Genomic DNA, 23,051 nt, shown 5'->3' on the forward strand with positions numbered 1-23,051 from the left:
TCCTTCTGGCACTTTTATGATTCAAATGTTGGCACATTTAAAGTTGTCCTAGAGGTTCCTAAGGCTCTCCTCATGTTTTGCAATTCTTGTTCCCTCATTCTGTACTGGTTGACTGTGTTTTCCTTCCTTATGTTCCAAATCATTGATTTGAACCCTGGTTTCCTTCCCTTCACCATTGCTTTTGTGTGGATTTTCCTTCATTTCAGTTAGCATAGCCTTCATATCTTCCCTTATGCATTTCCCATACTTAAGCATATCTGTCAAGCCTGTGATCATCTTTATCACCAGTGTTTTGAACTTTATGTCTGTTAGCTTGGCTATCTCCTCATCGTTTAGTTCTCCCCCTGGAACCTTGATCCGTTCCCTCTTTTGGGCCATACTTGTCTGTCTTCTCATCCTGACAGGCTCCTGTGTTTGTTTGCCTATGTGTCTTAGGTAGAGCTGTCGCACCTGTTATGTTGTAATGGGCGGAGCCTTAGGTATTCGTCAGTATGGGCGACCCATTTCACCACATTGTGGCACTGTGTGTGTTGGAGGGGTCTGAAAGGGAACAATGTCACTTGCTCAGCACTCGCCCCTTTTCCAGGCAATTCTCCTGCTTCTGTATGGGCCTGGCACCTCTCTAGCTGTTGCCCTGGCTGTTGTTCCCAGAGTAAGTGGGTCTGCAGATGTTGTAGGACCAGGGGAGCCCTTTAAACAAGTGGACTCTGCTGAGAGAATGGCAGTTTCTGTCTCCACCTCAACCCCTACTGGTTTGCACAGTCAGAAGCAATGAGACTTTATTTTCCCCGGCTCTGGAACTGTGAGCTTTGTGCTCTGGTCTGGTGCTGGGAGCACTCCCCAGGTGCCCCGCCCTACTTTTTAAAACATGTGATGTGCTTTCCATGGACCTGCCACTGCTGCCTCTGCTGCTTCCACTACTGCGCCTCGTCTCTGCCAGTTTGACACTTATTGATAAATCAAGTTTTATTGGAACTTAACCACATCCATTCATTATGCCTATGACTGCTTGAATAGTTGTAACAGACACGTGTACAAAACACAGCTATTTACTATCTGACACTTTTCAGTAGAAGTTTGCCAACCAATAATTGTAACCGCTACATGATCTCAACTTGGTGCGCTCCCCTTTAACTACCACCTTCTATCTTCCCAGCTTGCTTTTTACTACATCCCTACCAAGGGTTGTAATCCTGCAGGAACTCTACTCCATTGCTCCTTTTATTCTTTTCACCTCTTTCATGCCCTCATGCCCTCACTACTCTTTTTACCCAAGTTAAGTTTCAGGGTCAGTTCTTACAATCATAATCCTTTACAAACTCTCATTCCCTTGTCTATCTCTTGCTTTCTAGAATTTGAAAATGATTCATTGTCTGCTATCTCTGCTCGTATATCCACACAGCCTAATGTGGCCGAAGAAGAATCTATAACCATGTTGTCCAACTCATTTTAAATTCCTGACTGTAAACCTCAAATTGCCTCCTAATGCTCCCTGACAGCATTCTATATCTTCCTGATTTGTTCACTCTCCCATTGTCCTAGACAACAATTTCATACCTTTGCATCCTACTTCACCAAAAAAACTGAATCAGCCAGAAGAGAATTTCCACAGAAGCTTCATACCATAGTAATGCACCTACATACTCTGCCTTCCAAACTGTTACTATTGATGAGGTATCCTTGCTGCTATATAAAACCAAATTCTCAACATGTAAATTAGATTCAGCTTCTCTCCCTCCAGTATTTCCTTCTTCCTGACACCATTAATTTCCTCTCTCAATAGAATTATTCCCACCAACACACTGTATGATGTCATTATTTTTACTTCCTTAAAAACAAACAAAAAATTTAAAAAAAGAAACAACCTTTGCTAACCTCATTCTTTTGTCAGCTACTGTTCCATTTCTTTGTTCCCCTTCGAAGCAAAATCCTCTGAATGAATTGTCTCCAATTCTTCTCTTCCCATAATCTCTTAAATTTATTCTAATTAGGTTTTTGTGCATCCCTGTATTTCACATGAAAAAGCTCTTGTCAAAATCACCAATAACCCACAAATTGCTTAATCCAGTGGTCAATTCTCAGTCTTCATCTTGCTTGATCTAACAGTTGCATTTGACAAGGCTGATCACTCCCTCCTCCTTACTACCTTTGCTACATTTGACCTCTAAGAAAATACTCTTGATTTTCTTCTTTTCTCACTATCACTTCTTTTTTCCCCCTCAACTGATTACATTCTTTATTGTTCTCACAGAAAAACATACTTCAAATATTATTTATGGTGAAGTTGTGATGTACACAAGTGTTTCATAGCTATGGTTTGACTTGGGAAAATTGCTCAGCCTCTCTGAACTGAAGATTCTTCTTTTTAAAAAATTTTAATTAAATTTATTGAGGTGACATTGGTTAATAAGATTATATAGGTTTCAGGTGTACATTTCTATGATACATCATCTGCATATTGCCTTGGGTGTTTTCCACCCAAAGTCAAATATTTTTTCATCACCATATATCTGACCTCCTTTACCCTTTGCTACCTCCCTCCCACGCCCCTTTCCTTCTGGTAAGTACCATATCATTGCCTGTATCTGTGAGTTTTTGTTTATTTGTTTATCTTGTTCATTCATGTGCTGCTTTCAGTTTTATATCCCACATACGCATGAAACCATACAGTTCTTGACTTTTTCCATCTGACTTATTTCACTTAGCATGATATTCTCAAGATTATTCCATGTTGTGGCAAATGGCAGTATTGCATCTTTTCTTATGGCTGAGCAGTATTCCATTGTTTCTTCCATCTATCCCTTGTTTCAATACCAAATTACAGACCTGGATATCCAATCCCTATTTGATGTCTCTGCTTGACCTCTCATTCTCAAAATGTCTAAAACTAAACTTACGATCTTCTTCTCAAAGCTTGCTCCACCTGTAGCCATTATTGCTCTGTAGATGGCAACTCCCTCCTTCAGTTGCTCAGGTCATAAACATTGGTGTCATTATTAACTCCTCTTTTTCTCATACTCTACTGGGTCTGTCTTCAAAATAAAAATAAACTTTGACTCTATCTCTCCAAGTATCCTGCTGTTTCTCTGGTCTGAGACACTTGTTGCTTTCCCTGAATTACTGTCTCAACTCACTTATCCATTTCCTCACTATAGTGTATTCTCCACACACAAAGAAGTGTTCTTTAAAAGTGTAAGTTATATCATGTCACTCCTTTTTATTTCACCCAGAGCCCAACTCAGAGTCTTTATTATGGCCATTCTAACTCTTCCTTTACTATGTTTTCCTTCTTCGCTTTTATCCAACTGCACGTGACCCCTTGCACTTTCTTGCCAAACACTTCTTCTTTGCATATACTGGCTCCTCAGCCAGCAATGATTTTCTTTACGGATGTCCTTGTGGCTGAGTCCCTCAACTCTCTCAAGTCTCAGCTCAAATATTACCATTCATTAAGTTTTATCCTGACCAATCTTTTTTAGCTACAACTTGCTCCCTTTTATACCTGGCATTCTTGATTCCCTTCTCCTGACCTACCTTTTCTTTTTTTATAGTACTCATCACCCTCTAACATGCTCTAAGTTCCACAATGACAGATCTTGTTTTAACTGATGTGTCTTAAGCATCTAGAGCAATGTCAGGCATATTGTAGATACCCACACAATATTTTTGGAGTAAATAAGTAAACACAGGTTATGGAATAGTTGGGCTATATATTGCTATAATTAAGACAAAGTTTGAAAAGTTTTCAGTTTTTTTTTTTTCTCTTGTAGATCATATCCAATATATGGCATGGCTTTATAAAGTAGGAAATGTCCACTGTAATTTGGGGAGTGATCCGTTGTGCTTCTTGCTTCATGCCATCAATCTAGGATATTGTCAGTAACTTGAATATTTTTATTGTACTCAAATAGAGATAGCGATAGACATTATTCATTCATTTGTCTATCCAGCTATCTATAATTATTGATCACATACCCTATATATGCACTTTTTGGGAGGGAAGAACACAGAAGAATAAGAGGATGAACAAGAAAGATAAGAATCTTGACTTCAGGACTGTACATTCTTATGGTCAGAGACAGGCAATACAACATACATATAATTAAAATAATTTCAGATTCTGAGAAGTGCTATAAAAAAATGGAACTGGGTAATGGACTGGAAAGCGACAGGATGACTTTTCTCAATAAATTGTTTTGGTATATAGATGTATGTGTGTGTGTGTATACATATATATATCTTTATTAAATACATATAGTTAGGAAATTTGAAAATAAGTCTGAAGATAATAGAGTAATTGGTTTTAGACACAAGTGAAATGATTTAGAATTGTCATTTAGGAGGATTACTCTAAAGGTTATGTGCTAAGTAGATAGAATATGAGAGATATTGAAAGTAGGAAGATAAGAAGTTATAAAAATAATCTTGGTAAAGTATAATTGGGCTTGAGTTACAATCAGAGTTCCGATTTCAGGGAAATATAAGGAAGGTAGAAATATAAGACAATTTATTACAGGGATAAATATACTCACATATACACACACATTACTGTATTTCAAGAAGTCACTGAAATATTTTGATGAATCTTAAAGTGACTAGTTTAGTTAATAACAGCAATCTAGACAATCCAGACAACCCTTGATATTTAATAGTTATTTTGAACCTGTCTTATGAAACACCAGTGATCATACTTAATTTAGTGTAATTTAATTTAAAGACACTGAGTTATCTGGAAAATTGCTTCACATTTTCACTTCATTTGCATGTTCATAGACTCCCAAAGTACATTATAAATGTCATTTTTGGAGGGAGTATATATGTGAATTTAGCTACGAGTGAGAGGGAAGGAGGGGAGAAGAGGGGAGGTGGAAGAGCAGAGTTTTCATCGGAGTATATTAGAGTTTTCTTCTAGGTTTTAGCGAAGTGTTCTTTCTCCTCTCCATGTATCAGACCAAATGGTTACTGCTTTTAACAAAGTTCATTTACATTCCAGTAGAATTAGTAATTGTTCTGTATGTGATAGAAGAATGAAGGAAGATTAAATGTTAAAAAAAGAGGGTGATAAATATGCTTGTTTTGAAATATGGGAAATTTTCAGGCAGTGAATAGATTGCCAACCCCTTGAGGTGATGTGTTCTGTGCAGACTCAGTATGTTCTAACATGAGGTGATAAAATTGTACTCACAGGCTGTGCTGACCAGTGTTTCAGCCACTCCCAGTAAAATGTACTGAAGAACCAGGTGGAAACAGGGCATGGAGGAAACCATGAGAACTTTGCCTGCAAGAGGCTGCTCCACTGGAGGGAAGTGCTTTCTGTGCATTTCAAAGAAGCCAGCTACCATCGCAGACAATGCAGCCAAAAGATTTCCAGAGACTGGAGGGAAAAAATGCAAAAGAAAAATAAAATAAAGAAACAGCTCTAAATCAGTGTAAATGGCCATAACATTTCTTAGACATTGACTCTAGAAAATGTTTCCTCAACTTTTTTTTTTTTTTGCCCTGAGGATATTCAGGTGCCAGCTCACTGTGTCATATGACCATCCTTTGCTTCGGCCCTGGCGGGCTGTGGCTGTATTGCCTCCTTGTTTCCTGATTTACTGGTTATGTGGCCTCCGGCATGTTATTTAATCTCATTCTCACTTGTCTCAGCTCTAAAATAGGGTTAATGATGCTTACTTTGTAGGGTGGCTATGAGATTTAAACAAGATAATGTGCTGGTACTATAACTGGTGCTAGTAGCAATTAGTAGCAATTATTATTAAAGATAAAGCAATAGTTTTTAACTTTTATCCTGAGATATGTCATTTTTTTATCACATTTTTAGCTATATAGGAATCAAAAATGATTTGGGGAGCATTTAAAATAAAATTACCTCTTCATAAGGTTTTAAGAGTTATTTAAAAAATGGTTTTGAAATAACTTGTAAGCATTATCAGTCTTCAGTTGTCTTACATTTCTCTGATCTTTGCAGAAAAAGTAAAGTAGCTATTAGAGAATTAAAGACTAGGATCGTCTGTTTAGGAAAAAAAATATTAAAGGTGAATTAACTAGGTAAAGCGTATAAATGGAAGCAATTGTTCAAATAGTGGTCTAGCTCTCTTTTACTTTTAAGGAATTGTCTGGGAAACTTTGGTTGAAAATGACAAGGGATTTTGTTAGAGTTCTGTTACAGATTATATCCATTGCAATGATTCCATTTCTCATTCTTATTACTGTACTTAATCCCCATCATTAAAGCATAGGCAAAATTTAGCTTGATAAAATTTAGTTGAAATTTAGAAATAGTCATATTTTGCTAACCTACATGAAAACCAACCTAATTATTAAATAAGTTAGTGCTTGCTTTGGTTAATAGAGAAACTGGTAGGTAAAAATTTTTATTATATCTTAGCATTTAAATGTATCCATAAAGTCTACTCTTTACAGAGTTCCCAAGAAATAGGTGTAAAAATAAAGAAGAAAACTGAATAACAGAAAATTTGAGGGACTTTTTATTTATTATTATTTTACCTTAAGTATCAAAAAGGCCCATTTATAGTGAAGTAGAGATTTAGGTTTTATAAATAGCTCATATAAAAAACATGAATTTTAATATGATTAACCTTTAAGCTAAAATGTATTATATAATTGCATTTATCTAGGTTACTCAGCACATTTCAGACTCATTAGAAAGAGAGCCAATATGTTAATTCAATTTAATATTTATTCTGTTTTTGCTCTATGCAAAGCATTCCACTAGGTGCAGTTGTGGGATATGAGGTGAAAAATATCTGTCTTTCTGTCATTGCCGATTTATAGTCTCCTCGTCGTCGTTGGCAGCCGTCCGTCTCGAGAGACGATGGCGTAGCTTCCTGAGAGTCTATCTGCACCGCCGAGAATGGCTGTGCAGTCCGACTCGGGAGTGACAATCCCTGCCACACTTGTTACAGGTGAAGGCAGATGGCTGTTGTTGCTGCTGTTGACGCTGCTTCCGCCTCAATCTTTTCTGGACCGCCTCCGCGTTGCGCGCAGCCTCTGCCGGTGACGTACCTTGCCTGACTGCGAGCCTCCAGGCTAGGCGGTCGTCTGCTTGAGCTTCCCATGTGTTGAGATTGATGGAGCATTGTGTCATGTCCTTTTTGCAGATGTCTTTGAACCGCAGTTTTGGGCGCCCTGTCATCCTCTTGCCTTCTGCTAGCTCGCCGTAGAGGAGGTCTTTGGGGATACGGCCTGCATCCATTCTTTTGACATGGCCGAGCCACCTGAGGCGTCTCTCGCTAAGAACTGCATGCAAACTGCTCATATTGGCTCGCTTCAGCACCTCGGTGTTGGGGACCTTATCGTGCCAGGCGACATGCAGGACGCGCCGCAGGCACCTCATGTGGAAGCTGTTGAGTTTCCTTTCGTGCCTTGCGTAGGTGGTCCACGTCTCGCTGCCATAGAGGAGAGTGCTGAGTACGCAGGCTTGGTAGATGCGCAGTCTGGTTTTCTCAGTGAGGCTGGAATTGTTCCACGCTCGCCGGTTCAGTCTGGCCATAACTGTGGCTGCCCTGGCGATTCTCCGGTTGACCTCCAAGTTGACTGACAGAGAGCTCGAGATGGTGGACCCGAGGTAAGTGAAGTCGTTGACAACCTCCAGGGTGTATCCGTCGATGGTGATGCATGGGGGAGTCCCCGTGCCTTGAGCCATAACATTCGTCTTCGTCAGGCTGATGGCTAGTCCGAACTCCTTGCATGCGTGGGAAAGGCAAGTGACTAGCTGCTGGAGTCCCTCTTCGGAGTGTGATGTCAAGGCTGCGTCGTCGGCGAAGAGCATCTCACGGATGAGCACCTCTTTGACTTTGGTCTTGGCTCGTAGACGGGCCAGGTTGTAGAGCTTGCCATCGGATCTGGTGTGAATGAAGACACCCTCGCTGCAGTCCTTAAAGGCATATTGGAGGAGCATGGAGAAGAAGATTCCGAACAGCGTAGGCGCGAGGACGCAGCCCTGCTTTACTCCGCTGCTGACTGGGAAGGCCTCAGAGGTTGCGCCGTTGTAGGACACCGTGCTGTGCATGTTGTCGTGAAAGGACATGACCACAGCAAGCAGATGTGGTGGACAGCCAATCTTCCGTAGCAAGCTGAAGAGTCCGCTTCGACTGACCAGATCAAACGCCTTCGTGAGGTCGATAAAGGCGAGGTAGAGTGGTTTATGCTGCTCGTGACACTTCTCCTGCAGCTGGCGTAGGGAGAAGATCATGTCCACTGTTGATCGGCCAGCTCTGAAGCCACACTGGGACTCTGGGTAGACGCGGGAAGCAAGGGTCTGCAGGCGGGCAAGAGCGACCTGGGCGAATACTTTGCCGACGACGCTGAGGAGAGAGATGCCCCGGTAGTTGTTGCAGTCACTGCGGTCTCCTTTGTTCTTGTACATGGTGATAATGTTGGCGTCTCTCATATCCTGGGGGATGTAACCCTCCTTCCAGCAGAGACAGAGTAGATGGTGGAGCGGCTGTAGCAGGACTGGTTTCCCGCTCTTTAGGATTTCTGGAGGGATTCCGTCGCTTCCTGGTGCTTTCCCGCAAGCAAGGCGGTCGATGGCTTTGCCGAGCTCTGCCGCAGTAGGTGGGGTGTCTAGCTCCTCCATGACTGGTAGGTCTGGGATGGCTTTAAGAGCAGTGTCTGTTACGGTGTTTTTCGTTGCGTACAGCTCGAGGTAGTGCTCAGTCCACCGCCGCATTTGCTGTTCCTGGTCAGTGATGACCTCACCTGTCTTGGACTTAAGGGGGGCGATCTTGGAGGGGATTGGGCCTGTTGCCTTCTTGATACCCTCATACATTCCTCGTGCGTTGCCTATATCGGCGGCTTCCTGAATGCTTCTGCACAGGTTTAGCCAATAGGTGTTGGCACAGTGGCGGGCGGTCTTCTGGACTTTGTTCCTGGCAGCCCGTAGAGCTTGAAGTGTACTGGGAGTGGGCGTGACCTTGTAAGCCAGTAGGGCCTTCCTCTTAGCCTCGATCACGGGTTCCATTTCTTCCCAGTGAGCCTCGTACCAGTCAGCGTTCTTCCGCTCTTTCTTCCCGTAAGCAATAATGGCGGAGTTGTATATGGCGTCGCGGAGACGTGGCCAATTGGATTCGATAATGTCATCTGCCGCCACTTCCTCGCCGAGTGCATCTTCCATCTTGTTGATGAATTGTTGGGTCTTAACTGGGTTGCTGGCACAACTGGTGTTGATGCGTGGGCGACCCTTCATCTTGGAGTGGTGCAACCTCTTCGGCATTATGCGCACCTTGCTTACCACGAGGGCATGGTCCGTGTCGCAGTCTGCACTGTGGTAGCTGCGGGTGAGGAGGGTGCTGCCAATATCCGTTCTTCTGGTGATGACGAGGTCAAGCTGGTGCCAATGGCGGGAGCGGGGGTGCCTCCATGACACCTGGTGGATCTCTTTGCACTTGAAGAATGTGTTTGTCACGCACAGGCCGTGGTGACACAAAAGCTCAAGCAGTCGCTGACCATTCTCATTGATCTTTCCTCTCCCAAAGTTTCCAAGGCAGGTGGGCCAGGCCATGTGGTCGGCTCCTACTCTTGCGTTGAAGTCTCCAAGGAGATAGAGAGCGTTACTTCTGGGAATCTTGGATAACGCTTCGTCCAGTGCATGGTAGAACTGTTCTTTCTCTTCGGTGGTGGCGCAGAGGGTTGGAGCATACGCGCTAAGAATGCTGACTGGGCCGAAAGTTGTTGACAATCGGAGGGTAAGTAATCTCTCTGTGCCTCCTGTGGGTGGCTCTATGGAGTTAACAAGTGTGTTCTTCACAGCGAACCCAACACCGTGCTGTCTTGGTTGGTCCGGAGACTTCCCTTGCCAGTAGAAGGTGTAGTTGGTTTCTCTGATGGTTCCGTTGTCAGCCAACCGGGTCTCCTGTAGAGCCGCAATGTCGATGTTTAGTCGTGCCAGTTCCCTATCGATGACAGCGGTTTTCCTGGCACCCTTGATCCACGGAAGGTCTGCAGTAAGTCCGGGGCACATGGTCCTGATGTTCCAGCTAGCGAGGCGAAGAGCCGGAGGCTTCTTCCTTGTTGTTTGCTTGGAATTAACTGGTGCAGGTGTTTTGTGGCCCACTTTTCGAGAGGCGCCTCTCTGATCCCCACGCACCCAGTGGGGCAGGCGAGCCATGGCGAGACGGTAGCTGTCCAGTGAGGTGCGATGACCTCTCCCACCATCAGAGGAGACCCCTGGCGCTCGTTTCCTTCGCCAATCGGATGAGCTTATAACCGGTATCTGTCTCCTCCCGTGCTGAGTCGACATCTTGCGATGATGCTGGAGTGTCCTCTCAAGTGAAACTGAAGCTACAGAGCCTGGGCAGGGTGATATGGAGGGTCTGCTGTTGCCCATGCAGCAGACCCCCCCTCTCTTCGCAGCTGAAGGGTCCAAGGGAAAGACAAAGTCAATACAGCTTGGCTTCAGGTGCGCCGCAGGAGTTGCCGGTGTTGACTACAATGTCAAACCGCCTTAGGGACTCCGGCTCCGGATTTTCTGTCGGGGTTTACTCCCTTAGCCTTTCCCCTGAAGAGGTATGCCGCAAGGCAGCGGAGGTTTTTTGGAGTCAGAGTTTTCCTTCTCTGATTTTAGAGATGTCCTTCCTCTTTCCTCCTTTACAGTCTTGAGGGCAGCATTTACAGGCTAAAATAGAAAACTGGCAGTGTAACCTTCTAAGCAGATACTACCAATACCCTGCTTGGGTATACTCACCCAACAATAAACATCTCTTAAATGTCCTCCAAGTGCCATGCCTCGAATTAGTAAATGGCAGTGCAATGGCAGCCAAACATTTGGATCAGTTTCACTAAGTAAACCACCAACACAAGTAGGTTTTTAAAACAATAGAATAGTGTCTCATTTTATTAAAAGTAATAACTATTTTTAAGCAACTTACCAGCAACACTGAATAAAAACCTGGCTGTGTTTCCCACTGTTTCAACTGCTCCTCAGCTGGCTTTAACACAGCAGTATCCTGACTGGTGGCCTGAGTTAAGACTTGAAGAACAACAGTGCTGGCACTATTGAGATCCATGGAAACCAATTGGCTCAGTCCGAATAGCCCGGCTCTCCAGCTTCCACTGTCCAACACGAAGTGGCGTCGGTTGGTCCCGCGCCCCACGCTTGCAAGTCCACGCGCCGCCGCCCACTGATGCCGAAAGCGGCTTCTAGGAACGCGCCATGTTCTGAGTCGCAGCTCTAAACGATGCGGACGCTAGAATATTGTGTCACAGACATCCACAGCAATAAAAAAGATCAAAATACTGATACACAAAACAACACGATTTATAGTCTATTGGGGAATATAATGAGAAGAACTTATTTCTGGTTGGAGAGGTGAGAGGAATCATTCTATGCTTTAAAGGAGAAGGTTTAAAGAGGAAGAGGTAAAAACAGCACAAATTGCATGAATAAAAGCACAGTGTGAACATCAGACACATTATCAAGATGGTGAGGAACTCTATTGGGAATCTTGGAAGAAGACAGATTGGGATCAGATTATGAGGCATTTTGTGTATTTGTAAGGAATGTTGCAATTACTCTGAAGATAATGAAATCATTGGAAATATTAGACACAGGTAAAATGATTAGAATTGCCATCTAAAATTATTACTCTAAGGGCCATGTGCTAGTTGATAGAATGGGAGATATTGGAGGATGGAAGATAGGAAGGTCAGAAATAATCTGGTACAGTATACTGGGGCCTTGAATTACAATTAGGGCAGCCACTGCCCGGAAATGTAGAGAGTATAAACACAAGATATAATAGTGTCCAAAGCAAGGAACAAGGAGGCCACAGATGTCAATGTTGATTATGAGTTCAGATGATTGGGAAGATGGTAGTGGCAACTATGTAAAGAAGACCCACAGTAGACATGGAGAAAATGAATTTGATTTCAAGTTGAGTCAGAGGTACAAAAGGGGAATCTAAAGAGCAGTGCTCAGAAAGCAACTGAAAATGTGAACTATAGGTCAGAAGATTGGTTGAGTCAAGAGAGAAAGATTAAATGAATCATCTATGTAAAGTTGAAAGTAAGGGTTAGGTAAAATCAAAAAATTATTGGGGAAGGAAAGAAGAGAACATCTGAGTGACACCTTCAAACATATTTGCATTTGGGGATGAGAAAAAAAAGAAGTAAAATCACTGAAAGAAAGGTCAGAAAGAGAGATGATGTCTAAGGGACGGTGTCAAAGAGGAGGATACACAAAACAGAACTTCTGATCTTTCCCCCTGCTCCTTCTTTTTCACTCTTCTGTTTAACTTCCTCCAGTACCTTTATGTACTCCAGGCAGAATTCTGGTCTCTCTTCTTTCCCCCCTTATCTTCAAATTTATTATTACATTCTCTAGGTTTTATTTCCAAAATAAATTTAAATTAACTTGCTTCCTTCCATAGCCACTGCCATCATTCTAATCCAAATCATAAATTTTGACCCACATTATCTGCAACAGCATATTAAATTCTGGTTTTCTTGTTCCCACTCTTGCCTACCTATTACACACCTACCAGTCAGTGTGATCTTATGTAGATGCAAATTCAATGTTACTCTTCTGCTTAAATATCTTGTCTGGGTTTCTATTCAGTTAGGATGAAATCCAAAATCCTTAACATGGCCTATATGATCTTTCATGATTTCTTTTTCCTTTTACTTCACTCTAATTGGTCGCTACCTTCTCTTCTCTGCTACAGTTCCTGGCAGAAATTAGTAGCCATTATTATTATGGTTGAAAGGTCCTTCATCATGGCACAATAACATGACAGTTTAGAGTATAGAGACAGAGAGAAGAGAGCTCCAGTTAGGAAAAGAGGTCACAAACACAAGAATGAGCATCAGAAGGGCACAGAGCTTCTCAATAGTCATTCAAGTCCCTGGAGGACATTAGAGCAATAGCTTAAAAATTCTGAAGAAAAATAACTTTCAACCTACAATTCTATGTACACCAATTTATCAAGTGCAAGGATCAAAAGAAGACCTTTCAATCATATAAGTTCTAGGAAAAAATACTTCCTATGTACTCTTTCTTAGGAAGTTGCTAAAAGATAAATGATGGTAGAGGACCTAAGCCAAGAAAGAGGAAGTGAGGTAAGCTAGAGATCTAACAGGAGAGCACCATGCAGCAGATCTAGAGGGCCACAGTCAAGACAGGGAACAAAGATAAGAAAGTCTTATGAGGACATGGGAGTCTGCAAGGAGATTCCCAGAGGAAAGGGGGCCTTTGGTACATTACCCTATTTGTGTTAGCACTGGGAAAAAGCTAGTGATAGTATAGTAAAACTGGTAGAGCAGTTTGAAAATTTAAGAGAGACAATTTTTAATTAAGTTATTGAGAAAAATCAGATACTCCTCAAGTACAGAAAATAAAATTTTGTATGAGAAAATTGAATAAAATTATTTGGTTTTGCCATGAGTTATATGTATATAATGGATTGCCAACTTAAATAAAAATATCCTTGTAATCATATTATTTATTAAGTTAGATAACCAGCATCTAAAGATTTCAAACTGATTTTGCCTCCAGAAATTAAGCCTGGGAGGTGGAGAAAGCTGGGGCGGGAGTCTGTTACTTCTTGTTAAAGAGCTTTCAGCACTATTTATTTTCTGAGCTATCATGTTTCCCTCAGTATAAGATATATTCAACTATCAGAAGAAACACGTTTTTATGTATCACTGAGAAAGGAAAAAATGCTGCCAATCCATTATAATATGTAACCCAATTTTACAAATAACTTTATACTTTTCTGTGTGTTTCTTTGGACAGAATCATATTCCCTTAAAATTCATATGTGGAAGTCCTCTCAATGTGACTTTGGAGATGGAGCTTTTAAAGAGGTTTTAAGGTTAACTGAGGTCATAGGAATGGGGCCCAAGACTGGTGTCCTCAGAAGATGATGACAAAAAGACACAGCATATGTACATGCACAGAGGAGAGGCCACATGAAGAACACAGCAAGAAAGTGGCCATCTGCAACTCAAACAAGAGAGGCCTCAGGAAAAATCAAACGTGTCTACACCTTCGTCTGGGGCTTTAAGTGTCCAGAATTGTGAGAAATAAGTAGCCACCTAGTCTATGGTATCTTGTTATGGCAGCCCTAGAAGACTAATACAGGTATGTTTAGGTATTACATAAAAATTAAGTTGCTCAAATTGCACAAATCATATTGTCCCTGATAATTATGTGAACTTTAAAGAGAGCATTAAGCTGGTTAGGAATAAGTTTTCCAACTTTGCTTTCTTATTTTAGAACTTGAATTCTATGACAATCTTCTGTAGTACTCCTCATTCTAACTAATTTAGGGTGATCTAGATAAAAAACATCATGGTCACTCCTTCTGCCCACTTTTTTGTTTATCACATGTACTATGTAAAAAAGCTCATATTTTATTCAGAAAATAGCATTAGAGGCAATAGTTTAGACAAGAGATCAGCAAAAATAAAAATAAAAAATTTTTCCTGTGAAAGGTCAGTAATAAACATTTTAGTTTCTGTGGAACAAAGACAAATTTTGAAGATATTTAGGTACTTATGTAACAAGAGATAGAATAAATTTCTACAATTTTTTGATGGAATTCAATCATTTAATGGGTATTCAGAGTTACTATTTCTTATCATCAAATCAATTGCCAACATCATCTGTTAAAAAATTTTTAGCTTGTATAATGGAACAAAATAAAAGGTAAAACTTATTTGTAAAAAATAAAAATAAAAATTCTTAGCTTGCAGACAGTACAAAAGCCAATGGCAGGCAAAATTTGGGCCAGGAAAGCATCAGTTAAGTCATCAGCTTTTATTGCCTACTCCTTAATTTTAGCTCTGACCTGATGAGAAGATGTGGTATTTTTATCTGGGTCATGAGTGCCTGCATATAGGTATGAACTGTGAGAGAACAATCTTTTGGCATCTTCCTCTGTCCTTGATGCAAAGTGTAGTTCCTGACAGTAGTGGAAGTATCACCTGGGAGATTGTTGGCCATGCAGATTCTCAACCTCCACAGTAGGAGGACTGAGTCAGAGTTTCATTTAAACAAGATCCCTAGGGGATTCCTGTGCTCTAGCACAGAGCACTCAGAACTGATCTAGCAAAATCCAAAGAAAGACAGTTCTCCAGACAATTTCAAGCAAAGCACAAATATTTAACTTATTTATCCAGACATTTTAAGGCAAAGCATATTTTACCTGAAGGATATAGATAACCACATTTGTTTTTTATTTGCTACTGTGCTCTGTGCCAGTGAAAAATGACTTTTTTGAAATTCAAAACAAAGTTTGATTCTAACCTAAATTTAATCCACTCCATTTTTATTCTTAACTTCTATGAGATCATAACTCATCCAAAGCAGAGTGCATTTTATCAGAATGTACACATTTTAAACCTCTAGTGGACCTGTATTTACAAGATAAAGCACATGGTTCCAAAGGAAATAGTATGCTCAGATAAATAATGTATGTTTTAATATTGACTGTGTGGTTGTAGACAAGTCCATAAGAGTATTGAAGCTCTTATAGTTTATTCTATTATTCTACCATGTAATAATTTTCCAAATTAGGCCACAATGAAAGAAAAGAAAGTCAGAATTTATTCAAACATTAAGGTTTCACTTGCTATTTCACACTGAAGCAAAATCTCATTCTAAGAAATGTTAAGATTCTTCAGTTATTGGTTAAATTTATTCACTGAGGAAAGTATGGGTTTTTATAGGTAGTCTGATGTATGAGTCTCTGATATGTAACACAACCATAATATGAAAATTCTATTGAGTTCTTGAGAAATTGTCCTTGGATCCATAATTTTGGCAAATTTCCAGAAGAGGAAATTTGCTCATATGAGAACATATTGGTATCCATAAAACCACTCTCATAGAGACAGCTATAATGTTATTGTTTTATGTATCTGCTGCCTTTGCGGAAGGTATTTCTCACCGACTATTAGAATGGCATATGTTTTTTACTTTTATTGTTTCTTCGAATAGTGATGTATTTCTCTGTTTGAACTGAGCTATCCATATTTTGTCTTTTGTTTCCCTTTAGACCACTGGAACTCATCTCAGGAGATCCAACTTGTGTTTTAATTTCTGAGACTGGAACAGATAACTTATTTACATGAGATCAGATACGTGAATGCATCTATAAGACATCGATTATTGCTTCAGATGTTGTACTAAAAATAGGCTACTTCACCTCAAATATAAGTACAATATTGATGTCACCTTTAAAAATAAGAACCTGCCTTGGTGGGTGTGGCTCAGTTGGTTGGGGCATCATCCCGTGAACTGAAAGGTTTCGGATTTGATTCCCGATCAAGACACATTCCTAGGTCGTGGGTTCGGTCCCCAGTTAGGGTGCATATGATGCAACCAATCAATGTTTCTCTCTCACATTGATGTTTCTGTCCCTCCCTTCTCCCCTCCCTCTCTCTCTCCCTAAAATCAATAAGCATGTCCTTGGGTGAGGATTAAAAAAAAAAAAGAACCTGAGAATATTAATGTGTTTTTATTAAACAAATGAACAATTGAACAAACAAATTATTCAGAGTAGATATTTACACGTTCTTTCTTTTAGTGATCACACAGTTCCTCTCACTAGGTATTTGCACTGGGTATACACTGTGATATTTCCTGAAAAAATCTATCAGTTCTGAAACTATAATACAGAAAAAGTAGTTTTGCCAAAGTAATCCTATTTTCAGTGAATATGATCAGATCCCTGACTCAGTTTTTAGTTTATCAAGCACCTTGGTTCCTACCAAATAAAAAAGTTCATTTTACTGTCAATTATTAGAACTAGTAGAAGTATTGGTTATGTAAAAACCAATCAATATCTTGGCTATACCAACATCATAAAGGACTTAGAGTTAGAATTTGAATTTTCAAGTTTTTATTTTAAAGAGGAAGGCCTGGCAGATATTTGAATGTACTTCATCCACATTTCAATTCAAATGTCATTTAAAAGCCAAGATAATTGCTACCTACTGTGTTGTACACTTCTGCTTTGTGTAAGGCTTAATAACAATCTTAATTAGGCTAATTTTAGTCAGATTAATACTTGTGTGTGTCAGCACTAACCACTAAATGCCACATACTGCAGGATTTTAATGAAGCCTAACAAAAGGAAATACTCATGATGTAAACATTTTTTTAACTAAAAAGGGCAAAAATAAAGTATATCCAGTTATGGCATTGGATTAATCAAAATGATATCGCTGATTCTAAATATTTGGTGAACTAAGGTTGACTTTTAAATAAATAAATCCCCTCATATGTAATGTTAGAAAAAAAATAGAGTCTTGACAAAACACTCTGAGCACATCAAGACTTTGTCTTTCACAGTTCTGGAAGTCTTGGATATTATTAGAAATAGTTGGTATTGTAATATGCTTTTTGATTTCTTTAGGTGATTAAACTTATGAATGGTTTACCTTGAATCAGAAACCCTTCTTTTATTGCATTATTTCCAGGATAAGTTAAAAGAAGTAAGTTTATTTTTTCCTTTATTAAATTTTTAGTTTGACCAACTGAGTAAGATTTCCCCATTCCTCACTCTTGGCCTGGGCTGTGATTGCGACGTCAAACGTGAGGCATCGGCACTGTCTGCACCATCTGCCTCCAGAAACGTCACAGTCCCTGGAAAGAGAATGACTGAACATGGAAGGGAGTGGTGGTCTAAGGAGTAACTGCCCATTGTGGTGATAAAATAATTTTTTCATTCACTTCAGGGCCTTATTTAGAAATAACAGTAAGGATACCAAATTAACACTGATAATTTAACTCCTATAGCCTAACATCTATGTATAGCTGGTAATTGGAATAATAATAATAATAATAATGCAATGAACCATGGCCAGATGGTTCAGTTGGTTGTAATATTATCCAGTACACCAAAAATGGTTGCAGGTTTGATCCTTGGTTAGGGCACATATGTGAGTTTAATCCCATGTTGGGGCACTTAGGGAGGCAACTAATCGCTGTTTCTCTCTCACATTGATGCCTCAGTTTTTCTTTCTCTCTCTCCTTTCCTCTCTCTCTAAAATAAATAAACATATCCTCACTTGAAGACTGAAAAATAATAATAATGCAATGACCTTAGAATTAGAATAGCTGAATTCAAATGACGCATTATCTTTGCGACCCTTGACCTATCAAATGCTGGTTTATCATGAGTTTAAATGGGATATGTATATGAAGGTGCTTAGGTTCAAATTAAGAACTCATAAATGTTTGTTTGTTCATAATTTATACACTTAACGTATTACTCACATTTTTCCTTCTAATTGAATTTACTGGGGTGACACTGGTTAACAAAATCTTCAGGTTTCAGGCTCACAATTCGACAACACATCATAATCTGTACATTATTGTGTGTTCACCACCCCAAGTGAAATGTCCATCCACTTATCTTCCTTATCCCCTCCTCCCCCTTCACTCCCCCACCCCCACCCCAGCAATCACCATGCTGTTGTCCTTGTCCATGAGTTTTTTTCCCCTCAATCTCTTCACCTTTCCCTCACATTTTCAAGGCCCTTGAGTTCAAAGTGACAGGAAATTTTAATATTAGACAAATTCAGTTACATAAATTACAATAAAAAGTACCCTCATTTTGTGCTTATATATCCTGATGAAACTTAAGCTTTTATAATCATAAGCAGAATATGAAAAAACTTAAGCAAATACCTACTTAAAAAAGATGCATAGCATCATACTTTTTAATATTTCTATAGCAAAATATCATGCAGAGAAATGAACAAGTATGTAAGTGAACAAATGAATGAAGTCTGGTTCAGAAACAACTGAATTCAGTATTCTGCACTCAGAGGAACATAGTTCAGTTATTTAAAAATGAGTCTAGTTTTTTTTCCCTTTTTTGCTGCCCAACTATTCTGTTAGCAATCTTGAAGGAAAATATTTAATTCATTAATATCAAACAATATATTAGAAAACTCTAACTTTTCTCTATCCAAATATATATATATATATATATATCTTTATATATATCTTTATATATATATATATCTTTCTTTAAGAAAAAACATAATTTCAAATATGCAAGGTTGGAAAATTGTTCAAGAGAAAGTTGCTTATATTTAAAGTGAACTTAAGATTTCTTGTTCTCAGGAAGAGTTTCTAAGGTAATTCGTTCAGCCATGTTGTATAGTATATTTTCATTAAGTAGCCAATTTAAGAATTTTTTTTGGTAATTAAGCAAAATTGGAAGCTCACACTGGATTTTTGTGGTACTATACACGACTTCAAAAGTTTTAGTATTTTGCAATATACATTTGCCTCCATTTACTTCTGCATTCATTCTGTTTTAATAGTTTACTTGCTGAGGGTATGTACATCTTCAAATAATGCTGGACATTCACTAAATACTGGTTTTGGGATTTCTATGTGGGCACACACAAACACTTTTTAAGATTTAAAGATTGTCAAAACCTATTCATATTTATAGTTTGCCTAAACCTATTACAATAAATGTCAGGGTTTGGCTTAGGAAATAAATCAGAAAAGTTTATGTATTAAAAGGTCTCCATAATCGAAGACAACAAGATGGGATAACCTAAGGTGAGTTTTGTCACTTTGCATTTTTTCCAAAAAGAAGCCTACCCTCTGAGGTGAGCTGGAGTAATCCCGAAGAGGGCCTTCTTTAGTAACAGGAAGCACACACACTACAGTGTAACTTCTATAAACAGAGAGACAGCAAAACATATAATAACGGATTACTAGAAGATGGCACGGTCCCCACAGATCTCTAAAAAGGAGGAATGAAGAACCAGAACAGGTTAACAAAGAGAAGAGAACCTTTGAAATGCCTGCTTTTATTTCAATTGAATGTTTCACAAGTAGATAATAAGACATCAGGTTACCATCACAGGATATTTTTTAAGAGTTTCCAACTCTTTTGGCTTTCAGATTGTGCTTACCCAACAACCACAAATGATGGCTCCATACCAACTGATGTTCACAGAGCTGTCACCATGTGTTAGGACCATGCTCCAGGCACTGGTGGCAGCCTACATGATTTCAAAAATCTTACAGAACAGAGGGACCCAAAGCCCATCTAGGGTATGCTGCTTGCTGAAAAGAATGAGAGAACTAGAAGACAAGAAAGGTTAGGTGGCTTTTCAAAGTCACCCAGTAGCACCTAGTGGCAGAGCATGGGCAGAGATCCAGATTCCTGATTCTTTTGGAGCAGTCCCTGTCCTCTTGTTCCATGTCAGTGCCCAAGGGTCCACAGCAACGTAGAAGAGAGTATGATCAGAATTTACTTCAGCTCCTCCCGTCCCATCTTAATCAGAGAAAATTCATTTTATGGTCCATTAATTGTGTTCTAAGTAACATGCCCTAATATTTTTTACTAAAAAATGAGAATAGAGCTTTAATGTTCCCAGTCACAACAACAACAGCAGCAGCAGCAGCAACGAAATGGACATTATGTGAGGTAAAGGATGTGTTAATTAACCTTTGTTAATTTCACAAAACGTGTACCAAATCATCATGTTGTGCACCTTAAACTTACACAATGTTATATGTCCATTATGTCGCAATAAAGCTAGAAAAATGTTTGAAAATTATTGCTATATATCTTACTATTTGAAAAAGTACTATACTGAAGCTGTTGATCAAAGTACTAATTTTTAATAACTTTTGCTACTGGTTCAGAAGTTAATGCCTCCCAAGTGTAGCCTCGCATTGTCTTTTTAGGTTCATTACCTGTGTTATTTTTTAAGAGCACGCTCAGCATTGACTTAGGAGTGAGGACTACCTTCCTTGAAAAAGGATAGGCCATTTGGTGGTACCACAAGTTTCACCAGGTTTTCCTAACAGGTGTGTCTACTGAGGAAGCATAGAAGAATGGGAAGAAAATCGGACGCTGATGTCTGCACGGAGTTCTGAGAAGCTGGTTGTTGTTGCTCTCAAATTCACCTTCTTCCCAATTTGTCGAAATCAGACTTTGCTGTAGAGCACATCAGGGGTAGGATGCTGATGACATTCATTATTGCAACTGGCAGAAGAAATCCATCCAAGTTGAGGCTGGAGTTCATGGCCCGCAGGTAATATCCTGAAGGAACCTATATTTGAGGGGCAGAGGAGTCACGCATCAAGAGAGGGGTTTAACCTGGGAGAAAGAGTCCTGTAGCAGGTATCTTGTTTCTGGCTCATACTCTGTGACAGGTGGCCTGGATGTTTCCCAGGTCTTTAAGGCCCTGATTTTGAGCTGTCAAAGGGCAGTTTTACCCACTAATTCTTACAGAGGACTCTTTTGTTACTGACTCCATCTTCTTAATTTTCCTATAAAAAGAGACAGTGGCCCTAATTTTGTGCTTCGGATGACACATAAGAAATCAAATAACTTAAGTTTTGCACATAGCTTTATTTTTAACAATAAAGCAAAAGCCAGTATAGAAAGTATTGAGGATGTTTGCACCTTGATAAAAAAAAATTTTCTTTAAATAGCATCTAGTTCAGTGGCATGATTTTCTTGTTAAGAAGAGAGGCCCAGGGTGGAAGCACGTTACTTGTTGGAGGCTTGTTTGTGGGCTCCCTGGATTGGCCTTGTGTTTAACATGAGCCTAGCAATGTTAGAAAAAAGAAGACATATCTGTCTCTATACTCTTTTTAAAATAAATTGTGTGGCACTACATGACCAAAAAAGGAACTACGTGAAAAAGGTTTGTATAATAAAGTAGCAGATAAGAAATGAAAAAAAAAAAAAAATCCTCAATCCCACCCCAAGCCGTTAAAGTTCTGTTAGAATTTCATTTTTAAAACAGCCTGAATGCTGACTAAAACTCCAACCCTAACTCGGAGCCTCTTCATATAGTCCAACCCTGCTGTTAGGTTACAGCCTCAGAACGAAAGCACATTGTCACAGGAAAGGGGGCCTCTCTTCACTTTTCTAGTTTGGGAGCTTTGTTGGAATAATCACATCTTTATTATTTTCATTAGCAGCACAGAGCATTTCTTTAATTCCCAGTGGCACACAAAGTTACTAACTGTCAAGGAGAAAAAGTCAAACTGAGTCTTGCCTTTGAGGAATGTATTCTCCAATTTTTCTCAACAGCATGTGAACTACCTTAAGATTCCTGCCTTTCCACTACCCTGGGAGGGCAGTCTCGCTTAAACATCCAGATGATAACTTTTTGTTTGAAACCTTCACTAAGCCCTTCTCTATTATCAATTATGCAATTTGAGAGGGGATAGGAGGATCAGAGTCATAAGTCAGTACAGCTGTTAATGAGCCCACCAATTGTAAAATGAGCGTATTTCTGTGTTAACTGCTTAAACCCAGGAATGGACCACATTTTCCATGAGATTTTTTTCTATTGATATAAAGTATGTCCTGATGATAATTTATCTCCCAACCTTTAATTTGACCCATGGCATTGTAAACAAGGATTATTTTGGTTGGGTATGTAGTAAAAATGGAGGGAATGTTAGCTAGTTCTTCCCTAGTTCAATAAAATTATTAGGCACATATCACCCAGTACGAGGAAAATGAATGGTGTTTTTTTTTTTAAAAGTGCACGCAGCAGAACCACTGTAAAACTGAAAGTCTCCCAGCACAACCTGGAAGTTCCTGTTACTCATTTCAAATGAGAATTATTGTTAATAGAAATAAAGTTATTATCAGCATGAATCACAGACATAGAAACCTGTTAACTTAATAATGTGGCAAATGTACTATTAATCTTTAGTGAAGTGATATTAATATATTGCCTAATCTAAAAAAGGCTCCAGTGTCTTGAAAGCTTGAAATCATTTCTGCTTCTGCCTCAAGTTCTGAAATCGTCCCCTTTTAAAATTTTAAATACTTTTATTTCAGACAAGTCTCTAAGAATTCAGAAATAATTGCTGTCAATAGAGATTCATTTTCACCTTTGAATGGCCAATAATGTCAAACGGCAACATCATCGGCCTTAATGTCAACATATTTTAAATGTATGTCTTGGAAGTTAAGGTCAATAATGGCTACTAAATTTAAAATATGGAATTCTATGATGCTTTATTCTTGGTTCTTTGATTACTTTTATACTGGTAATTATTCCTTCTGGAGGCA

General features: G+C 39.4%; 1 protein-coding gene across 1 annotated transcript in view; it reads right to left on the bottom strand.

Moving 5' to 3' along the window:
* The window catches only part of SLC15A5 (solute carrier family 15 member 5), an 86,649-nt gene that overhangs the window by 37,341 nt on the left and 26,257 nt on the right, over positions 1 to 23,051 (bottom strand). The window contains 4 exon segments of the mRNA XM_090275112.1: positions 5,186 to 5,374; positions 5,953 to 6,013; positions 19,598 to 19,673; positions 20,918 to 21,063. Coding sequence (XP_090131238.1) covers positions 5,186 to 5,374; positions 5,953 to 6,013; positions 19,598 to 19,673; positions 20,918 to 21,063 — 472 coding nt within the window.

The sequence above is a fragment of the Furipterus horrens genome, unplaced genomic scaffold (genome assembly GCF_987537825.1).
Source record: "Furipterus horrens unplaced genomic scaffold, mFurHor1.1.pri manual_scaffold_4, whole genome shotgun sequence".
NCBI classification, from domain to species: Eukaryota; Metazoa; Chordata; class Mammalia; order Chiroptera; family Furipteridae; genus Furipterus; species Furipterus horrens.